Here is a 22,722-nt window from a genome sequence, read left to right as displayed (position 1 = left end):
TTGGTGTTTTAGTTTGATGATAAATAGATATTATCAGAAGCGGACGCCATATGTTGAAATTATATATAAAAAAAGGTTATAACTCCACTCAATATTTTTTTTTATTGGCTGTGAATTTTGACAAATCTACTATTGGGTTACATTTTTTTTTTTTTTTTTGGTATCCTCCATACTTGCAAAATTTCAAGAAGATCAAAGACGAATAACTATGTCATTAATCAAATGTTTAAGTTTTGAGGTTTTGTAGTCTCAAATTATACATAAAAAATAAGTTTATAGATCGAATAGTAAATAACATCCAATTGGCTTGAAATTTGACATGTATTTTAAGAGCATAAAGAACATGCAATTGAATAGTCTGATTTTCAAAACGTATATCCATATTAATTTTTTTAGTGAGAGTTGTAGTCTTAAGTTACAATTAAATTTATAGCCAAACTTTATTCTTAAACTTTTGTCCCCTTAAAAATATATTAGGTCTTTACAAACAAAAAGATTTAACAAATTTTTTGAAAGAGATGTAGTTTGCAGTATTGATAATCAGATTATCATGCAATAATTTCCCCCCCAAAAAAAAAATTCTTAAAAAGAAATTGTAAGAATTTATGTATTTGTGTGTTTTTTTTAATCAATATATGAAGTTATTTTTTTATTAAATTTTATGTAATTTAAGTTTTTTAATGATCACCCTAAAAGAAAATCGCTTGAAACCACTTGGGCCCCCTTGGGTCTGTCCCTGTCAAGTTCTCAGTAGAGTGTGGCAGTAGAATTCTTTGAGACAAGGATGCCATAATCCTACCCCTTCGAATCCTTTAAAACTATCCTTAGAGTTGTTATTGTACATTAAAAAAAAAAAAAAAAAAATCCAATTGTACATTAATATATATTCATCTGTTACATAAAATATAATGTGTTTACCACCATGTGACCTCATACCACATTAACCACACCCTCAAAAAGGAAAAAGAAAAAAAAGAAGACCAATACAAGGGACCATGAGAATGATGCTTAGAGTTAATCATTATAGCATTAAATATAAACATCTTTTCCATACGTTGACCAAAATCACCTCCACGGCTCTACTACACAAATTCATTATTAATTTCTTAATTTATTTATTTTATAGAAGAATTCATTATTAATTTCAGTTCTACAACTACAAATAAAATTTAAAAGATGGATTTTACTAATGTGTGATTAACAAGCATTGGTGAGGTGACCTGTGACGATCATATTGGTTGGGCGGTGGAGCAATAGTAGGAGAGAGGCTGTGCTGTTTGGTCAGCCAGTTATCATTGCTGTTTACTATTATTTTCTAAAATTAAAATAATTTCTTTATTTTTTACTATTAATTTGGATAAAATAAAGTTAATACCTTTGAGGTTTGGACTAATGCAATTAAATTGGTTGAACATTGGAGCAATAGTAGGGGAGGTTGTCTTGTGGTGTTTAGTCAGTCATTATCATTGCTATTCTCTATTATTTTCTAAAATTATAATAATTTATTTATTTTTTACTATTAATTTGTATAAAATAAAGTCAACATTTTTGAGATTTGGACTAAAGCAAATTAGGTCACTAAACCGTTATTAATTTTCTCATTTTTCTCACAATAATTAAAGGCCAAGTTCATCAGTTTTAAAATTTTTTGAATCTAGTTGGTATTAAGCAAATCAGCACCAGCATTCTGACAATTAATTGTAGTTTACACTTTACAATTAATTTTTTTTTTTTTTTTTTGATATGATACAATTAAAATTTTTTTTTTTTGATGGGATACAATTTTAATTTTAATTTAACGGAAAGTGTCCAATTAGCTTGAATTTTTCCAAGAATATGTGCAGCAAGAAAAGGCAATGGCATATTGGCATAGCAATGCCATTCCTTTAACATGTAATCATCCTTTTGTTCTTCCTTTTTGTCTATCTGACATAACATAACTAAATAGACAGTTGTTAGTTGCTCCTCAGAGAGAGAGAGAGAAGAGAGATAGAGAGAGAGAGAGTGTGTCATAGTATAACAAGAAACAAAGAGACTCCGTTGCTATCTCGATATTGCACACACACAGACACATCCAAGAATGTACAAAAAAGCTTCACTCTCTCTCATTTTCGTGATTCTTCTTCTAATCTCATACTCCATCTTCATCGGGACCGTCGATTTCAGATCCTACTTTTTCCCTCTGCTACACTCACCCACCGATACACCCTCTCTCTGTGCACCCTCCTCTCCTCTCCGCGTCTACATGTACGATCTTCCTCGCCGGTTCAACGTGGGCATGCTGAACCGGCGGAGCCCGGTGGAGACTCCGGTGACGGCTCTGGTATGGCCTCCGTGGCCCAAGAACTCGGGCCTCAAGAGGCAACACAGCGTGGAGTTTTGGATGATGGGCTCGCTTTTGTACGAAGGGGATGGGGCTGAAGAGAGAGAGGCGGTTAGGGTTTCGGATCCGGAAATGGCTGACGCGTTTTTTGTGCCGTTTTTTTCTTCTTTGAGCTTCAATTCTCATGGCCACAATATGACGGATCCAGATACAGAGATTGATCGCCAATTACAGGTACTTGATCGGTTCGATTCTGAGTTTTTTGTTTGTTTGTGTTAATTTGGTTTTGGAGGAATTGGGAAATTGGGCATTGGGTTTTGTCGTTAATGGTGATGAATTGAGTGCTTCTGCTTAGTTTTTGAGTTGGGTTTTGTCGTTAATGGTGATGAATTGAGTGTTTCTGCTTAGTTTTTGAGTTGGGTTTTTAGCTTTTTGTTGATTTTATCATGTACCTAAAAAACAAAAGAAAGGAAGAAGAAGAAGAAAAATCCAGTGGGGTATAGCCGAACAGCTTAATAATCTTGTTGAATGGCAACAATAACAATAACAATAACAAATTCTTAGTCTTCTTGGGGTCAGCTATGGATTCTCAACAAAGTAGTTAGGGTTGGTTACATGTATTCTTTTTCTCCATTCTATTCTATCTGAAGTCATAGTTTCTATTTTGTTTCTATTTTGTTTCTATGCTCATTTGGATGAATTAAGCTTGATTTTTTTTTTCACATAAGCATTTTGCTGATTACTTTTGTTTAGTAATAAGTTTTATTGATGGAAAGGATCTACCTCAAGTAAACATGAATTAGTCCCAAGAAATACGAAAAAAGAGATCTACAAATGAAAAATGGGAAGGATGAGTAAATTGGATGCTACTATTGTTATATTGGAATAATTATGAATTGGTAGCTTATATTAAAGTATCAGGAGAGAGTATGTGAATTATATGAAAGTTTGGAAATTATTTTATTGAGTCATGTAGCAGAAAGACATTGAAGTGGGTGTTTGTGATTTGGATTTCATGGGTTGTAGTGTAGGACAGTGGGACTTGTTAGTTAATTACATCACTTTTGAGTCATTAGGCTTTGCTTTATAAGAGAAATCCCACTTTTGTGTTTGGTTAATCATTCATTCAGTTGGTACTTGAAGTTCATTTGGTGACCTCTGATGATCAACAACTCAACGCCACAAAGAGTAAGGAGAGAAATGATTTTAGTTCTTTCATTAGTCACCTTTAAATAACATCTCCCTTTTTCATTTGACTATATACTAGAAAACTATGCTTGGATCGGTTGACTGGATTTTAAAGTAACTGGTTGATGAGCGTTATGATCAATGGCTTAGCTGTTTGTGTTTGTTTAAGTTCATTGTGTTTTACCTATTAACTATTTTATGTGATGCTGCTTATTTTCATTGCACATAACTTTTTTCCAGTATCTTAAAATCTGCCTCTGATGTCATCTCTTTTGCACATCAACATTACGTGGGATAAAAATAAGTTTTTAAATGCTACACCTTTTTTGAACTTCTGTATTTTTTATTACAGCTCAGTATGGGTTGCTTCTGATTTCAGATTGATTTACTGAAATTGTTACGGCAATCCAAGTACTGGCAACGGTCTGGAGGTCGAGACCATGTAATTCCTATGACACATCCCAATGCATTCAGATTTCTCCGAGAACAGGTTAATGCATCTATTCAGATTGTTGTAGATTTCGGCCGCTACCCCAGAATCATGTCAAATTTAAGCAAAGATGTAGTGGCCCCTTATGTGCACGTCGTGGATTCATTTAAAATTGATGACACTCCAGACCCATTTGAATCTCGCACTACACTTCTTTTCTTCCGTGGGAGGACATACAGGAAAGATGTGCGTTAATTTGAACCTAGTTGGAATAAAAAGCAACATCTAGTTCTTTAAAGTCTTTGTATGAAATTCTAATTGATTAACATGGGTCTTGTAATGTTGCAGGAAGGCATCGTTCGTGTTAAATTGGCAAAGATATTATCTGGTTATGATGATGTTCACTATGAGCGGAGTATTGCCACTGATGAAAATATAAAATTGGTATGTATTGGATTAATAGATCATGTATTAGTGATATCAAAGGTTTTTTTATTTTCATCTTAAGCATCCATTGCTGCCTTCTTCTAGATACATTTCTTACCTTTTGATGCATGTTGCTACATGTAGAATTTATCAACATCATGCGATGTTTGTGGCATATAATTTCTGACCGTAATTCCAAAAGAAAAGTTCCTGTACTTCCTTATAGTGATAATTAAGGTATATGACCCCATGTTGAAGGAACATAGTAAACTTATTTCTTGTTGCACAGAATTGAATCTTCAAAAGCAGCATTTTTTACATTACATGAGTAGGAGAATCATGGTCAGCACTGTAAATGCATGTGATTGCACACTGTCCACATTTCTCATTTCTTTATGTTTTTTTTTTTTGTAATGCCAGTCCTCGAAAGGAATGCGTTCTTCAAAGTTCTGTCTGAATCCTGCTGGAGACACACCTTCATCCTGTCGCCTGTTTGATGCCATTGTGAGCCACTGTGTGCCTGTTATTATAAGTGATCAAATTGAGCTCCCGTTTGAGAATGAGATTGACTACTCCCAATTCTCTATATTCTTCTCTTTCAAAGAGGCACTGGAACCTGGTTACATGGTTAACCAGCTCCGAAAATTTCCCAAAGAGAGATGGATTGAAATGTGGAAGCGGCTTAAGGACATCTCCCATCATTATGAATTCCAGTACCCCCCAAAGAAAGAAGATGCTGTCAATATGCTATGGAGGCAGGTAAAACACAAGCTTCCTGGGGTCAAACTTGCTGTGCATAGAAGCCGAAGGTTGAAAGTCCCTGATTGGTGGCGGAGAAGATGATTTCAGAAGCCTGCTTTTGTGACTTTGTAAATTCATAGTCATTTCATCATTCATGGTGAGAACCCTTTGAAGAGAAACAACCAAAGCTAGTAACAACCCACAACCGGCCAGTTAAATACACAGATTGAGAAACATTTTTTTTTATTATAAATTTTATGGTTTCTTTTATTCTGTGTCCTTAATTTTCTGTGTTTTACTGGATGACACCCTCCTCCTCATCCCTCAGTGTCAAATGAGTGACATTCTTTGATGCTTTTATTTTAATTTTTTTAGTGGAGAAAAAGAATTGAAGGACTCGGCTTAGCGCTGGTGTTTCTGCCTTTCAATAGTGCCGAAGTGAGGACATAATAATGTAATTAGCACATGGATTGGTTATACATCCTATAGTCTGACAAATTGTTCCTTACTGGTTATAATTGTGTTTTTGGATGAGGTTATGTAATGCACATTGATAAAGCTCAGTCATTACTCATTAGTCTTAACATATAAGTAAACTTCCTCCCCCACCCATCCTTCTTTCTGATAATTTCTTTTTCGAAAGGCCATTTCAGGATCTCTTGGGTTGCTCAATGCTGTTTCATATTGAAGCTTCTACTCCATTCTATACTAGCGATGCCATGATGTCTTTCCAACTAAAACATAAACTACTACTCACCCAGTTTTTAGATTCTCTAAGTAAGATTAAAGTATGTCTCCCATTTCATGCTTCCGTATGATCAAACTATCACTTCTACTTTTTCTAATCCGATTAAGGTTTAAAAGAATGCTCAAAAATTATTCAGGGGTACAAGAAAAATAAACCGGTAAAAGCTAAAGAATATTCTCAAAATGAAAACCATGCAGTTGAAATATACATATTAGTTTCAGAGATGTTTTTCTATAACCAGCCAAGCATGTCTTGTGGCATCTAAATCATTCAAAATGATGTGTACGTGAGATTTGTGTAGTTCAGACACTGCCATATTGGTGCTAGCATAGTGCATATCGATCAGACGTACTTTAATCCCTAAATTGGGAAAAACTAGAGGGCATAATTATGATCTTTACAGGTACCAATCTCAGCAAATAGAACTGCCTCTGGCGTCCATCAACAAAATCTTACACACGGGAATCTATCTGAGAAATAGACTTGACTCTCAATTGCTCAGATTTATTGATAGCGTGCAAATAACACTGATCAAAGACTGCGAGTGGATTCTGTCTTTGTGACACCAAATAGTGTAGAAGGAAAATCAATTGTCAGGGTGTTCTGTGTGAATGTGGATCCGATGCCATGAGGTGTTCAGAATTCCCCTCAAATTCCATATGAACTCCACGTTTTCGGGCTGAACATTTGCAGCAATATCAACCTGTCCATAATGAGACAAATACATATCATTGCTGACAAACAAGAAAAATCATTGACATGGACCATATATCACTTCAAACATGTCCCAGCTGCATAAATCCAATCATCAAGCAGTCATTGTCATATAAATATACGTTGTATAGGAAGGATTGGAAGATTCCATGCAGACTACTAAGTCCATGGGTGTGCATTATGTATAGTGGTTACTTCTCAATCAAGAATTGATATTCCTCTGGCTAGGACACTTCAAATGAGAGATGTCCCCTAAAAATACACCCAAAATTTCCGAGACAATCTTGAATTCGGTTCTTGATTAAGATTTAGCTTGGTGGATCAAATATTGACCATCTTATTATTCTCAGAAAAGTAATGTTGATTAAAGAATAGTAGTAACTTACTGCTTTAGCAACTATCTCAGTATTCTCTGATATTTCAGCCTCAGCCTTAAAAAGCACCCGTGCCCACTTGTCACTGCTTTTATCATCAGCAACATAGGGAATTCCTGTCTTTTGGTACCTGGACGCTTCCACCCATGTCTTGCCACCATCAAACGATACATCCACTCTCTCAATCCCTCGCCCACCTCCAGATACTGCATATCCATGAACTGTTATCTGCATAGCAAGTGATGATGATGGTAAGGAAATGGAGAAGTCCTCATAGCAGACCAAATTTAAGCATAATTACTGGAAGCACCATCCACATTTAAATCAATTTTATGGTGGAATCCATGTTCATGAGCTCTTCGAAGTTTCTCATTGTGCAGAATTGCACTTCTCATTGTGCTAAATAGAACTCTTGACCATGGAGAAGATCACATACCTTCCCAGGTTTCACTTTAGTGACATCCTCCAAAGAACAAATTACAGACTGCAAAATCCATTGAAGACAAATTTTAATCAATTATTGCTTCCTTGATGAAAGTAACTAACATGTTACTACTCATATTCTGTTATCACTGTTTCATCCTGGAATATCCCTATTGAGCAATAACTTTGAAAATTAATACCCCTCACCAAGTTGATATAAGTGATCAAACATGCACACAAGGAAATCTTAAGGCATCAGGCATCAGGCATCAGCAAAGCTATGTATTCTGTATACGTTCGGCATTCCTAGACATGCTATGAGATCAGAATTACTGACTGGACAATATATTCCAACTCAGGTGGCAGATGATCCTAGGAATATCCTTAATTCCTAAATAATAATATACCTGAACTGGGAAATCCATTTGCGGCCTTCGAGTAGACCAATCAATATTTTCCCAATTAATTTTGGGAGGAGACATTTTGTAGTCCTTTTGCATAAAAAAACCCTGTTCCACAGTAACGTTAATTTGCTCAATCAATTTTAGGAGATGAAAGAACAGCAAAGAAGATGGTGCATTTGGAATTATGACCAACCTGGCATTCTTCAGCAATTATATTAATGGAATCCAGCCATTTAACAGAACGTGCACCTATAACACCAGGAACAATAACACGCAGTGGATATCCATGATCCCTGTTTAAAGGCTTTGGAATGATAACATAGGTTATTAGGACAAACTAATCATACTTCTTCCCTAAAAGAATTAGAGATATGTGGATGAAAAGAATTCCAACATAAGAAAAATTTTCATTTGTAACTAATAAGTCAAAAGGGTCAGGGACTAAAAAGGGCTACTTGTAAAGAAAACAGTTCACTGTCACATATCAAGAACCACACAGAAAAGTGACCTGGTGAAGAATTAAACAAAATGTTGCATCAACTTCTCTGAAGTTGACAGCATGTTCAAAAAGAAGTAATTCTAGCATAGAGGGGAAGCACATTGTAAGATTGATAAATATATATTTGAGAGCAAAGAAATTATATATTGTTCATATAATGCCAAATGCACATTTATTACATAACAACACAGAACCTAAGTAGATACATACTTAAGACACCCTCACCTCTCCATTCATCTCATACGCGAGTATGACCTCAGAATCAGAGGTCGTTGCCTGAATGAGTGGAATTGATGCCTCATTTGGACCCTCATTTTCCTGCTAGAACGTTGACATTGAAGAATTATCAATCTATGAAATTTAGTCCATGACAGAACAATGTTTAGAAAAAAAAGAAAGAAAAAGAAATTGCAGCTTACCTTGCACTTGTCCACACTTATAAACTCGACATGCTTTCCTCCTAAAGGGGTGATAGAAGCCAAATTAGGTATTCCTACAAGTTCAAGAACATCTGCCAGTTTCGCCCCACCCCAAATGGCTGAAAGCAGATAGAGTCAACAGTAGGAATAAGGACGCAAAAACCGCAATGATTATAACTTTTAGGCTTTTAGGATCATCACTAACAATTAAAATGGTCTAATAGTCATCTATTTTTTTACAACATTTTTACAACAAATCCTAAGTGGCAGATTGTTACTGGTTGTTATTGTTAGGGCAAAAAAGTAATCTTAGTATTAGTTTCAAATTTGAACCAATAACAGCTAACCACTTATGATTTATTGTGAAAATGTTGTAGACTTAGTATCTCTCTTTAGGATAAACTTCAGCTACAAAATTAGTTGTAACATAAGACTACAACCTTACTCAATAAAATGAACATTACTACATATTTTGAAAATTTAACTGTTGAATTGGATATGTTTTCAATACACATGTCAAATTTTGAATAAATTGGATGTCATTTATTATATAATCTATAATCTTATATTTTTACATAATTTTAAACTACAAAAAATTGTAATTTAAGCAATTTATTGATGACATAACTATTAATCTTTAATAAAAAAGATATAAAAAGAAGATGTAATTCAATGGTGGATTTGACAAAATTCACATTTAATAAAAATATATTGAGTAAAGTTGTAGTTTTAGGTTATAACCAATTTTGTAGTTAAACTTTGTACTTTTCATTTAAATACATTGTATACATTTTATTTCAAAACATTTAGAAGTTTCGGACTGAATTCTTGTGTATAACAATAAATGGCAAAGGATCACAAAGGGGTCTACATTTTTTGACCAGAATAGGTGCCATAAAAAGAAATAAAAGACAAACTATTATGACAGTGTAAAATACTAAAATCTCTATGTTCGAATGTCCAAATCCAAAATTTACAAGCTGACAACAAAAAATTCCAAAACTTGTGCAACAATGATAAGGAAAGCAAACCATTTCCAATGGCACAAACATCGCAGCCAACACCTTTCACGGTTTTAACTTTGCTCATGGCAGTCCTTCTATTACCTGCACACTGTTTAACTCAAAACAAGGGAAATCATTCAGTTAATTAAATTTGAGCCCTATGATTGCAACAGAGAAATGGAATGTATCTCAGCCAACCCAAGGAAACCAATGCTAACAATAAGACACGCCATGAAACATACTTGTAAAGTGGCTGTCACTATGTGTTTGGGTAGCTTCCTGTTTCACATGGAAAAAAAAACACATCTATTGTAAGAAAGGGCTTGGTTAAGCCCAAATTCACCATGGATTCACTAATTTTTTCTTGACTATTGTGTAAAAAATTTATTTATTTATTTATCTTTAAAAATGATTCATTTAATGCAAAAAAAAAAGGAAAAGAAAGAGAGCTCCTTAAATAATGCCTGAAAAAAATTCATATGTAGAGCTTGTAGGCTGTAGCATCATCAATTGAGGTGACGAGCTTTGTAGGGTTCGAATCCCTCTTCTCCACTTGTTGATTATTTAAAAAAAAATCATCTATTAAGGTGGCAACTTGTGATAGTAGTTTGAAATTTTACTTTTTATATAGATTTACCACTCATAGCATTCTTATTATGCATCAATCACAATCACAATAAACCGCACTAACAGTTGTCGAAAAAGCTATGTCTCTAGAATTATCATTATTGTTAATTTGATTTATTATCATATTTCATGAAATGAAAAAAGGAGGGTAAAAATTAAGCCAGTGTGTTGGTACTTGGTAGCCCCTGATACACGGAACAACTTCAAAGGGAAACTTCTTTTTTTGTCTCTCATTGATAATCAAGAACACGCATGATCGTGCAAGTCAATACTTACTTCATATCAGCAATAGATAATTCCATGGATTTTTCCACCAACCCACATATAGATACTCGGTACCTGATATATATATGTAACAAATAAGTTGTAGATGTCAATGAAATCTTATATTAGGGATAAAATGGGCTTCTGCCCTTTTTGGGCAAATGAATTAGCCTTTTATCCTTCTTCCCAAACTAAATAGGGAAATACCCATCTTTTGAAAATCGAGTTTCTCAAAATCGAGTTAAAAAAAAAAAAAATTATGGAGTCCTATAGTGACGTTTTTAAGGACCTATAGTGACATTTTAAGAACCTATAGTGATGTTTTATAACTTGATATCCATGAAATCGAGTTATAGGCAATGAAAGTTACAAAACGCCACTATAGGTCTTTATAAACGTCACTATAGGTCCTTGAAAACGTCACTATAGGGGTTAAATCGATTTTCAAAAACTCGATTTTTAAAAGAGGGATATTTCCCTATTTAGTTTGAGAAGAAGGGCAAAAGGCTGATTAATTTGCCCAAAAAGGGCAGAAGCCCATTTTGTCCATTAGAGATCTGACATTTAGAAGGTTTGAGTGTAGAAATATTAAACCTTTCAATGTCATCAACTATAGGGACTGGCCCATGATTTCGCTTGAGAACAAATCCACTGGGGTCACATAAGAGGAGGAAATTAAGGCAGAGCGTGAAGGCTCAGCATTGAAAGGTTCCTGTATCAAAGATTTACAAAAGAAAAAAAAAAACAATAAGTCAATAACAATAACTAAACTTTTTTTGATAAACTAGACTTGACTTGAAGCCAAAAAAAAAAAAGCCTACCTAAAGTACGAAGCTTTCCTAAACAGCATACATTTTTTATTATTTTATTATTTATGAATCTAAATAGCATACATAATATAGAGTAGAAAAAAATATATGAATATTTGGCGCCACATCCAAACACGTGACAAATATGTCACACTCCGAATGCACGTACATACGTATTTACCCTTTGTTTGTGTATAAATATCAACGAAAACATTACCTACCCCTCCTATCCTAAAAACTTAGCTGAATTTCCTGACTGTAACCCCAAGAAAAATAGAAAAAATGATTTTATTTTATATTTAAAAATATGATCATATAAGAGGCTGTGACAGTTATATAGGAGTCTTTAACAGTGAAAAAGTGAAGAGGAATTTGAATTAATTATAGGGAAAAATAATAAATTATATAGTATAAGAGAGGAATAGAACACATGGATATAAAACACACGGGGTTATCGTACACATGAACACATTTGATTTATAAAAATGAATCATTCATGGTAGTTGATTTAAGAACAAAGCTGGCGAAAGAGAAACATCATAAAATCAATGTCATTGAATATCTCCGTTTAAAAAAACGAGGTATCTAACCTGGGAATTAATTATAAGGCTTGGATGCCGAGGTGGTTCTTGAGAATAATCAGACGGGCCTCTTAGAAATTTCATTCTTCACAAACACTCTCACACAGAGAGAGAGAGAGAGTTCCATTTTTGCTACTGTCAATAAATAAACATTTTAACGTTCTAGTTGTTTTTGCTACGTGACATGGATCCGATTTAACCAACTACTCCATTTTGTTTTCGTTTTTTAAGGTTTGGACTCAAATTAACATGGGATTTCCATTTTTTTTTTTTTTTTTGAACATAGGAGTTAGGTTGAAAATATAGAACTAGAAGGTTGTTATATGAAAAAGTTTAGAAGAAGATTGGAAGATGTGAGAGAGGAGATAAATAAAAAAAAAAAAGAAATGATAAAAAAATTATTCGACATATAAAAAAAAAAAAAAAAAAAAAAATTAAATAAAAATTATAAAAAACATTTTAAAATAAATTAAAATAAAAAAATTAAAAAAAAAATTAAAAAAAAATAAAAAAAAATAAAAAAAAAAAAAAAAATAAAAAAAAAAAAAAAAAAAAAATATATAAAAAAAAATAAAAAAAAAAAAAAAAAAAAATAATAAAATAAAAAAATAACGGGGGAGGCTCAGTAATGGCCAAAACTTAAATTTCCAACAACACTTTGATGTATAGCTGGACTAGAAAAATTGAGGGGAACACAACCAAAAAAAAAAAAAAAAAAGAAGAAAAGAAGAAAATAGTTTTTTTTTTTTTTTTTGGGGGTAAGAATTTTTTTCTTTTTTTGGATGAAAGGATGTCAAGAAAGCAAGGTTTTAAAATTTATTATGTGATTTTTTAAAAATAATCTATTATGTGGTTGCAGTGGCGGCGCCACGTTATACATATAATACAATTAAAATTTTATGATTTGTATACCTTAAAGAAAAAAAAGTGGCCACCCTGAGGGAAAAAAGAAAAAGAAAAAAGAGACCACCCAGAGAAAAACCTTTTGATAAATATTTGGTTGGCTTCTTTTTCAGACCTTCATCGTCTTCTTCTTGCTTGGTTCTTGTGCTTTGTTTTCTTCAATTGTTTTTTCCTTGTTTTATTTTACTCTTAACGTAACAAATTACTGACTTTACTCTTCTATGGGACCTTGGGCCTAGTGTAGAATGCTTTAAAGCCTAAATTTAAAATTTAAATTATATTTTATATTACTTACTGAATTATTGTGATATTCACATCAACTCGTTCAACTTTTTTTTGGGTCTATTTTAGCATACTAATGAACTCTTTCTATTTTATACAATTATTTTCAAAACACCCAATCTCAAATTATTTATTTTTTACTACATATCATTAAAATATTATTTCTTTATCAATTTTTTTATGGAAAAATGTTAGGATTATAATTTTTTCTATAACTTTTGTCACAATTTGCTCACATGACAAGTCATGAATGGTGGACCCATAACTCCACCCTTCATAGCTTGCCATATAAATAAGTTGTGGCAAAAGTAGTGGTCCTAGCATTACTTTTTATTTTTATTTTTTATTATTCTCCTAATTCATGTATATTTTTCTCTTATTTTTAAATTTTTTTTTATCAATTTACATAGCAGTAGTAACAATGTAGCTCTTTTTTATTTTTATTTTTATTTTACACAATTAAGTTTGGCTAATTTGATGTAGGTGAATTTTGGGGTTAAATGTAATAAATTAATAACCTTTTAACTATTTTGCATTGACCTATATGAGTGCTCTTAGTATGTTTACTATTGATTTATTGTCTAATTGTTACTTGAGTGGGACATGTGTGGGAGTGAGGTAGTATTATTAAAGACAAAAATTAGACTATTGAAATCATTGGCAGTGAGGCAGTGTATTTACAGCGTTTACACATTGAATTGTTAATAGAGTAACACTATTTACACAAACAAAATTAAAGTATTAAGAAAGATTCGTAATGATATGCAAACAACAAAAATAATGCAACCAAAAAAAAAAAAAAAAGTTGAGTTGAATTTTCATCTTAATCGAGTAATGCTACAAACACAATAGTGGATTAATGATTGCTAAGTTATGTAAATTTAAGAGATGTGGCTTATAGCATTGGAAATGAAACTATCATTTATTGTCTAATTGTAACTTGAGTGGGACATGTGTGGGAGTGAGGTAGTATTATTAAAGACAAAAATTAGACTATTGAAATCATTGGGGGTGAGGCAGTGTATTTACAGCGTTTACACATTGAATTGTTAATAGAGTAACACTATTTACACAAACAAAATTAAAGTATTAAGAAAGATTCGTAATGATATGCAAACAACAAAAATAATGCAACCAAAAAAAAAAAAAAAAGTTGAGTTGAATTTTCATCTTAATCGAGTAATGCTACAAACACAATAGTGGATTAATGATTGCTAAGTTATGTAAATTTAAGAGATGTGGCTTATAGCATTGGAAATGAAACTATCATTTATTGTCTAATTGTAACTTGAGTGGGACATGTGTGGGAGTGAGGTAGTATTATTAAAGACAAAAATTAGACTATTGAAATCATTGGGGGTGAGGCAGTGTATTTACAGCGTTTACACATTGAATTGTTAATAGAGTAACACTATTTACACAAACAAAATTAAAGTATTAAGAAAGATTCGTAATGATATGCAAACAACAAAAATAATGCAACCAAAAAAAAAAAAAAGTTGAGTTGAATTTTCATCTTAATCGAGTAATGCTACAAACACAATAGTGGATTAATGATTGCTTAGTTATGTAAATTTAAGAGATATGGCTTATAGCATTGGAAATGAAACTATCATGTAACGAATTCAAAATATGAAAACTCGTAGAATGAAATTATAAAAACTTATTGTTTGGCGGGAGAAAAAGGTCCCCAATCACACTTTCTTATGTGTGCCATGTACTGAGGAAGATAAGTCATGCAACCATTTATTCTGAGATTGTTTCTTTGCTCGAGTCGTTTGGCTTCAAGCTCCATTCTAGAATTCATTCTGGTAGCTCTCCAACTTTGTCAAATTATCTACTTCTTCAATGTCATTGCAAAATGCAATTTTGCTAAACTGGATGATTTCCTGTACTAAGTTTTGATCTGTTCATGGGAAGTATCTTGGAATATTCTTAAGGATATTAAGCTGATATGTGAGAGTTTGTTAATATATCATTAGTTAGTGTACCTTTAAATGTAATCATGCTACCTAACTTTTGCTAGTGTTGTAAAAGAGGATGAGGGGATCATTGTTGAAATGTCCATCTTTTCTCTTTCCAACTGCACAACATTATTCTAAATAAATAACGTCTACTATAATTTTTGCTCAAAAAATAAATTCTTTTTTTGAGGTTTCAGTGATGTTTTTCTATAACCAGCCAAGCATGTCTGCTGGCATCTGAATCATTCAAAATGATGTTTACGTGAAATTTGTGTAGTTCAGACATTGCCATATTGGTGCTAGAATAGTGCATATCGATCAGAACTTTAATTCCTAAATTGGGAATAACTAGAGGGCATAATTCTGATCTTTACAATTACCAATCTCAGCAAATACAACTCCCACTGACGTCCATCAACAAAATCTTACACACAGGAATCTATCTGATAAATAGATTGACAATTGATCAGATTTATTGATAACGTGCAAGTGGAATCTGTGTTTGTGACGCTAAATAGTGTAGAAGGAAAATCAATTGTCAGGGTTTTCTATCTGAATGTGGATCCGAATTCCTCTCAAATTCCATATGAACTCCACGTTGTCGGGCTGAACAGTCGCAGCTATATATATCAACCTGTCCATTATGAGACGAATACATATCATTACTGGCAAATAAAAAAAATCATTGACAAGGACCATACATCACTTCAAACATGTCCCGGCTGCGTAAGGATTGGAAAATTCCATGCATACTACCGTGTTTGACTACAGACTACAGCGCTTAGAGCTAGTTTTTGCTTTTTAGCTTTTATGTCTAATTTTTTAAAACTTTTTTTTTTTATATAAATTTTTTAATTTTTTTTCAAAGTATAAGCATATTTTAATACAATTTTAGCAAATTTTTTTTTAGCAGAAAGAAGCTACCTAAGCTGTTCCCAAATAGACTGGGTGTGCATTATGAAGTCTTTATTTCTCAATCAAGAATTGGCATTGTTCTGAGCAAGACGCTTCAAATGAGAGATGTCCCCTAAATATACACTCAAAATTTCCGAGACAATCTTGAATTCACCTCCTGATTAAGATTTAGCTTGGTTGGATCAAGTATTGATGGACATCTTATTATTCTCAGAAAAGTAATGTTAATTAAAGAGTAGTAGTAACTTACTACTTTTGCGACTACCTCAGTATTCTGAGAGATTTCAGCTTCGGCCTTAAAAAGCACCCATGCCCAGTGCCCACTTCACTTGTCACTGCTTTAATCAATAGCAACATAGGGTTTTAATACCTGACACTTCCACCCATGTCTTGCCACCAACAAAAGTACATCCACTCGCTCTATCCCTCGCCCACCTCCAGATACTGCATATCCATGAACTGTTATTTGCACGACTAGTGATGATGATTGTAAAGAAAAGGAGAAGTCCTCATATTAGACCAAATTTAAGCACAGTTACTAGGAGCACCATCCACATTGAAATCAATTGTATGGTGGAATCCCACGTTAATGAGCTAGTGGAAGTTTCTCATTTGTGCAGAATTATGCCTGTCATTGTGCTAAATAGAATTCTTGACCATAGAAAACATTACATACTGTTAAGTTGTAATTTCTATGTAATTTGTGTTGGTTTTATTTTGTGTCAATTTAATTGTATTTTCATACTTAGCCTCCGTTTGGATACTAATGAAAAATGAAAATTATTTCATTATTCAACTTATTTTTGCTACTATTCATGGATCCCACTTCACTTTTGATACTATTCATGAGTCCCATTGTACTATTTCAGCTAACTTTTACCTTTATCTACAGTACTTTTAGCAATAAGTTTCCAATTTCAGCAAAATAAGCGGTATCCAAACAGACTTTTAGTGATTGTTTGGAAACAACTTATTTAGTTGAAATTGAAAACTTTTTGCTGAAAGTACTGTAGTAGCAATAAGTTTCCAATTTCAGCAAAATAAGCGGTATCTAAACAGACTCTTAGTGTTTGTTTAGGAACAGTTTATTTAGCTGAAATTGAAAATTTTTTACTGAAAGTACTGTAGTTGCTGAAATAGTACAGTGAGATTTATGAATAGTACCAAAAAGAGCAACGGGACCTATGAATAGTAGCAAAATAAGTTGAATAGTAAAAAAAACCTAGTTTTTTAAGCCAATGCCAAACGCACACTTAATTCATCATATTTGTGGGCTTTACTTGTAATTAGGTTGGGCTCTTGCGGGACAATTCACATGATAAGTGACTCGCGAAATGGCTTGTGAATGGCACATGACTGCAATTGAAAAACAGTTGAGGAAGTAGTTCTTGGGACGACTCGTTAGATAGTTCACGGGACATGATTTGTGAAATTCTAGAACTTGAGGCATCAGTTTTTCAGATCCTCTACTATACCTTTTCCCTTACCCAATATATATACACTCAATTCCTACGAATTTTATCCTAAGCACCCACATGATAGTCGGGAGAATTGAGCCTTTCATTGAGAGCCAAACACTATTCTCTCTCACCGTAGCCAAACCTTTGAAAGGAAATCATCCCAATCACAAACATCACTATCCATGAGTGTTGTGAGTATTTTGGTTGCAGGAGAATATTGGAGATTGCCCAATTTCAACCTGGGAGGTTGAAGGAGAAATGGGGCTTGATTGCAGGATTTGGGTAGCTAGATTGAAGAAAGGACTTTGAGCAATCAGTTGCGAGTTAGAGCTTGGAGGGCTCAAGTACTTGGATAGCATAGGCTTGGAGGGTCTTTGATGTAACCTATGTACTGCAACTATTCATTTTAGTGGATCATTCAGTGGTCTAATTGCGTAGAAGTGTTTTTTGCTTGGAACTTTGGTTTTCCCTTTTGATAACACATTTGATGTTTTCTTGGATTTGTTTCTCTTTACTTATTTTCAATTGCTGATTTAGTTGCTTTAATATGTCTATCCATTCAATTGCAAGTAGCCATGTTTAGTTAATTTGGTTAATCATGTATATTCCCCATTAATCATAAAATTAGCCTTAATTAACTTAGTAGTAATTAAAATTTAGGAGCGTAAACAATTACCTAGATTGGATTAGGTAATTCTGACATAGCTTCTCACTTCTGAGGAAACTGCAAAATCCATCAAAGACAAATTTTAATCAATTAATTGCTTCCTTGATGAAAGTAACTAATATGTTACTACTCATAGTCTGTTATCACTGTATCATCCTGGAATATACCCCTATTCAGTAATAACTTTGAAAATTAAACCCCTCACCAAATTGATGTAAGTGACTAGTGATCAAATCAAACATGCACACAAGGAGATCTTAAGGCATCAACAAAGCTGCGTATTCTTTATACGTTAGGTATTCCTAGACATGCTTTGAGATCAGAATTATCGACTGGACAATATATTCCAATTCAGGCAGATGATCCTAAGAGTATCCTTAATTCCTAAATATAAATGAACTGGGAAATCAATTTGCGGCCTTTGAGTAGACTGATCAATATTTTCCCAGTTAACTGTGGGAGAAAACAATTTTTAGTATGTCTTTTTGCATAAAAACACCATGTTCCCAGTGACGTTATTTCGCTTAATTAATTTTAGGAGATGCAAGAATAGGAAAGACGTGTTAGAAAAATATTATAGAATGAATAAAAAATTGAATCCTAATGTTTCCACTTGAATATGTTATTAAAGTGATGAAAATTGTTGAGTTTCATGTAGGAAAGGAAAGAAATAATATTTGAGTTTATATGTTCATGGATTGTACATTGGGTTGGGCTTAGGTATGTCTGAGCTGAACCACCTTGCCCAAATAATAATATTTTATTATTTTATTTTTTAAGTCAGCAAGTTTGTGTAGAAGCACAACTCACTACAAAAAAAATGTCCTCTGGCCGCGTTTTTAAAACGCGGCTATATGCAAAAAAAACGTAGTGAGATATAGTTCTTGCGCAAGAACTATATCTACAATGTGCTGTCCAACCCATTGAGGATATAGTTCTTGCGCAAAAAATAAGCATGTTTCCATGCATCCACAACAGCAACAACTTGTCTATCCATCTCATTCTCTTTGAGACTAGGAGCATCCTCATATAAGAACTTAGCCAAATTCAATGTAGTGAGATAGAAGAGCATCTTTTGTTGCCACCTCTTAAATCAATCCCATTAAATTTTTATGGCTAGCAGCCCTAGGATGTTCAGATAAGAAATGGGTTTCTACATATCACCCTGTGGGTAATGGAGAACAAATTTTCATGGGCAATTCCTTGATTTCTAAGCTTGAAGAAAAGGGAAAGGTGGTGTTGAAGATGACTTCATCATGTGGCTTGAGCACTTTTTTCCCCCTTTGATCCTTACACTGGTAGCAATCCTTTGCACGATGCCCAAGTTTGTCACACACATAATATTTGCCATTGGACCTCTTAAAGTCACCACCTCTAGTGCCTTGGTTCGAACTTTCGCCAGAATACTTAACTTTTCTTCTTCTTGTGCTCCACAATATTTGCCTTGGATTCCATGGAATGATTCCCTAGGACTTTCTCAGAAAAACGGCTGTCTTCCTCAATTCTCAATCTCACAATAAAGTCTTCAAGCCACATCTCCTTATGCTTATGCTTCAAGTAATTTTTGAATTCTTTTGTACTCACTAAGAGTGGGATGTATGTGAGCAAGGGTTATATGAGTGATGGACTCTTCAAAATTAATGTAATGTGAATTTGCATTATTGTAGTTGTGAGATTATTATTGTCACTATTGTAAGTGTGTGAATTTGCATTATAGTAGGTGTGGGATTATTGTTTTGTAAACGTGTGGATTTCAGTAACAATATATTTGATTGAATGTTGGCAATGTTTAGTTGAATGTTTAATATATATAAATTACAGAAGAGACGAAGATCAAGTAATAATATATATTATTACTTAAGAGAAATCACAGCAACGTTGCAAGTACCTTACCTTATTAATTGTTATGTTAATTTTTCATGTCATTCAAAGTTTAAAAGAATGGTAAGAATGGAGTACTGATTAATGTGTGAGCATATGATAACATGCAATATATAAACTTGGCCATGCTTGAGAATGTCTAATATTTTGGAATGCACAAGAGTCTGTTATGTTTTCTTGCTAAATAGCAAATATGAGGTATTAAAGATGTTCATTTATTCTAAGAATGAAGTTAAGAAATAACTTAATGAATGTCATAAGTTCTTGATTGCCATAGAACTTATGAGGGAAAATTATTCTTTTCACCAATTATATTCTCAATAACTTGGGTCAAACAACCTTCTTATAAATTCTTTAAAATGCGAGGGGTGTCTTCTTAAAAGGAAAGTGGTAGGACTGAGACTCGTGTATAGGTTTGCTAAAGAGGGCTTTATTCAAGCTACAAAGCAATGGCGTGAGAAATGTGCCTCCTATTTCTAAATGTTTTGATTGCCAATTATTGATTTGGAAGTGCACATAGTTATGGTAGGTGTTGGCATATTCGTCTTAGACATAGTACTATGAGGCAATTGCCATTTATAATATTCAGAAAAAAAAAAAATGCCATTTATAATTATCATTTTACTTATCAAAAAAATACTATGAGGCAATTGCTCTAAAATGGAAGTATTTCCAGATTATAAAATAGATTTGTAAGATTGAATTTAATCAACCATCTTGTTGGGTTTATTGCATGCCAAATTTGTTTGTATTTCAGCAATTAGTAACCTTGTATTTAGGTGGGATTTTTGTAAGGGTAGTGAGTGAGATAGTGTGAAGAAATGCTCAAGAGTGTGCAAGAAAAACAGAGACTTGCGACTGGATCTCGCGGGTGACTCGCGGCTGCAAGCCGCTAGAAGCTGCATACATGCCAGGCATGCCAGAAGTTGAAGCATTATGCTAGCTGGAGCACTACAGGACAAAATAGGACAAATGGCCGTTCAGTTATCTCGCGGCTGGATCTCGCGACTCAGTCAAGCCACGAGGCCAAGCCGCGAGCCAGCCCTGTTTTGAAAAACCTGACTCTTCACATTCCATTCTCACCCCAGTATAAATTCCCCTTATACCCACGAAAGAAAGAGAGCTTCCAGAGAGAATTTTGAAAGAGAAACCCTAGAGAAAATTAATATTGATTCATCCACAATCTTCACATAAGAGACTCTTCAAATTCCTCTACTCTCTACCTCTCCATTGTTAAATCCTTGAGAGACCTTTTTACCAAAACCTTTTCTCACCATATCCATTACTGTGAGAGGGCTGTTTGGTGTTCTAGAAAGCAGTTAGGAAGGAACCAATTTCACATTGGTTAATGCTATGGTCAAGTAGCGGAATCTGGAAAGTTAGAAAAAAAATAGGTTCGGCGCAACCTCGTTGGAGGAAGAAACTTGGAGGGCTTAGGTACACTAGGTAGATTAGGCTTGGAGTGTCTATTGCTGTTCATATATCCCAACTACATTTTCTAGTGGATTACTTATCGCTTGAAGGGCGGCGGAGAGGTTTTACGCCGAGGGCTTCAGTTTCCTCTTCGATAACACATAATTGTGTTGTCCTTGTATTTTCATCTCTCTTCCCTTAATCTTTACCTTTTATTTTCTGCTGTGGATGTGATTTTAATTGGCTTAGATTGTTTACCAATTCTGTTTATAGCTTATGTTCATTTTCCGCACTCTTATTGTTTGTCATAAAGCTTGAATTGGTTTTTTTGTTATTGAGGGTCTAAACGTTTAAGAGTGTTTTATACACTATTTAAACTTTCAATTGGTATCAGAGCGGGTGCACTTGCTGTGGTTTAATTACCTAAGTGTGATCCTAGACCCCTTTGTTTTGTATGCTGTTATGGAAAAGGACATGTTGAATTGTGGTTTAAGTTTTTGTGATAATGACTCTATGAGTATGTTTGAAGGGTGTCCTAACAATGAACTCTTAGAGTTATTAAAAACAAAGAAACATGCTAGGATATTTGTTCACATGCTGAAATATTTTGAAAATAAGAATCACATCTTACATAATAGCATATCTGAATCTAAATCTTTGATTAAGAAGTACAAAAGAAAAAATAGAATGTCGTGTGTGAAGATTGATAATCTGAAAAAGAAATGTCAATCTTACAGAAGCATGAAAATTGAAGATAAAATTCTGTTTGAAGGTCAAGAATGTTTGTCTCATGCGAGCTTATTTGTGCATACCTCATTCACTACAAGAAAAACGGGCTATTGCGGCGGTCCAAAACCGCCGCTAAAGCCCCAAAAACCGCCGCTAAAGGTACATTCGACCTATAGCGGCGGGTGCTATTGCGGCGGGCAGTCCCGTCGGTGCTGCAGTGCCGCTATAGGTAGATTGCGGCGGTTGCGAAAAGCGCCGCTATAGATGTATCTTTTAGCGGCGAGCATACGGCGTCGCTATAGGGAATCACTTAAAACACACCTTTAGTGGCGGTTTTTGCCCGCCGCTATAGGTCTCTTTTTTTTTTTTTTTTTTTTTTTTTTTCCTTTTTCTAGTGGGTTTTAAAACCACATTTCTATTACAAATGCACAACTAAAATTTGTCATAATTAATATATGATACCATAACTAAATTGGGTAATTGTTCTACAATCTCATCAATTTGAGGCTTTGATAAACACTTGATGCCACAGAA

General features: G+C 33.7%; 1 protein-coding gene and 2 pseudogenes across 2 annotated transcripts; 1 reads left to right on the top strand and 2 right to left on the bottom strand.

Moving 5' to 3' along the window:
• The first annotated feature begins 1,866 nt into the window (after positions 1–1,866).
• LOC115982318 (probable arabinosyltransferase ARAD1) lies at positions 1,867–5,685 on the top strand. The gene is made up of 4 exons (XM_031104874.1): positions 1,867–2,557; positions 3,891–4,187; positions 4,290–4,385; positions 4,788–5,685. The coding sequence occupies exons 1-4, from the start codon at positions 2,081–2,083 to the stop codon at positions 5,208–5,210; spliced, it is 1,293 nt and encodes a 430-aa protein (XP_030960734.1). The 5' UTR covers positions 1,867–2,080; the 3' UTR covers positions 5,211–5,685.
• Positions 5,686–6,188: 503 nt separating this feature from the next.
• Positions 6,189–12,058, bottom strand: LOC115982482 (annotated as a pseudogene). The gene is made up of 12 exons (XR_004089637.1): positions 11,984–12,058; positions 11,179–11,296; positions 10,597–10,659; positions 9,936–9,972; positions 9,721–9,802; positions 8,690–8,808; positions 8,496–8,591; positions 7,965–8,075; positions 7,775–7,876; positions 7,381–7,428; positions 6,957–7,172; positions 6,189–6,559 (listed from the first exon to the last, which is right to left on the bottom strand). The product of XR_004089637.1 is annotated as a sulfite oxidase-like (transcript).
• Positions 12,059–15,471: 3,413 nt separating this feature from the next.
• LOC115981064 overlaps positions 15,472–22,722 on the bottom strand; it is a 36,592-nt pseudogene continuing 29,341 nt past the window's right edge.

The sequence above is a fragment of the Quercus lobata genome, chromosome 3 (genome assembly GCF_001633185.2).
Source record: "Quercus lobata isolate SW786 chromosome 3, ValleyOak3.0 Primary Assembly, whole genome shotgun sequence".
NCBI classification, from domain to species: Eukaryota; Viridiplantae; Streptophyta; class Magnoliopsida; order Fagales; family Fagaceae; genus Quercus; species Quercus lobata.
Note: the sequence above shows the minus strand (reverse complement) of the source record. Positions and strands in the feature narration are given on the sequence as shown.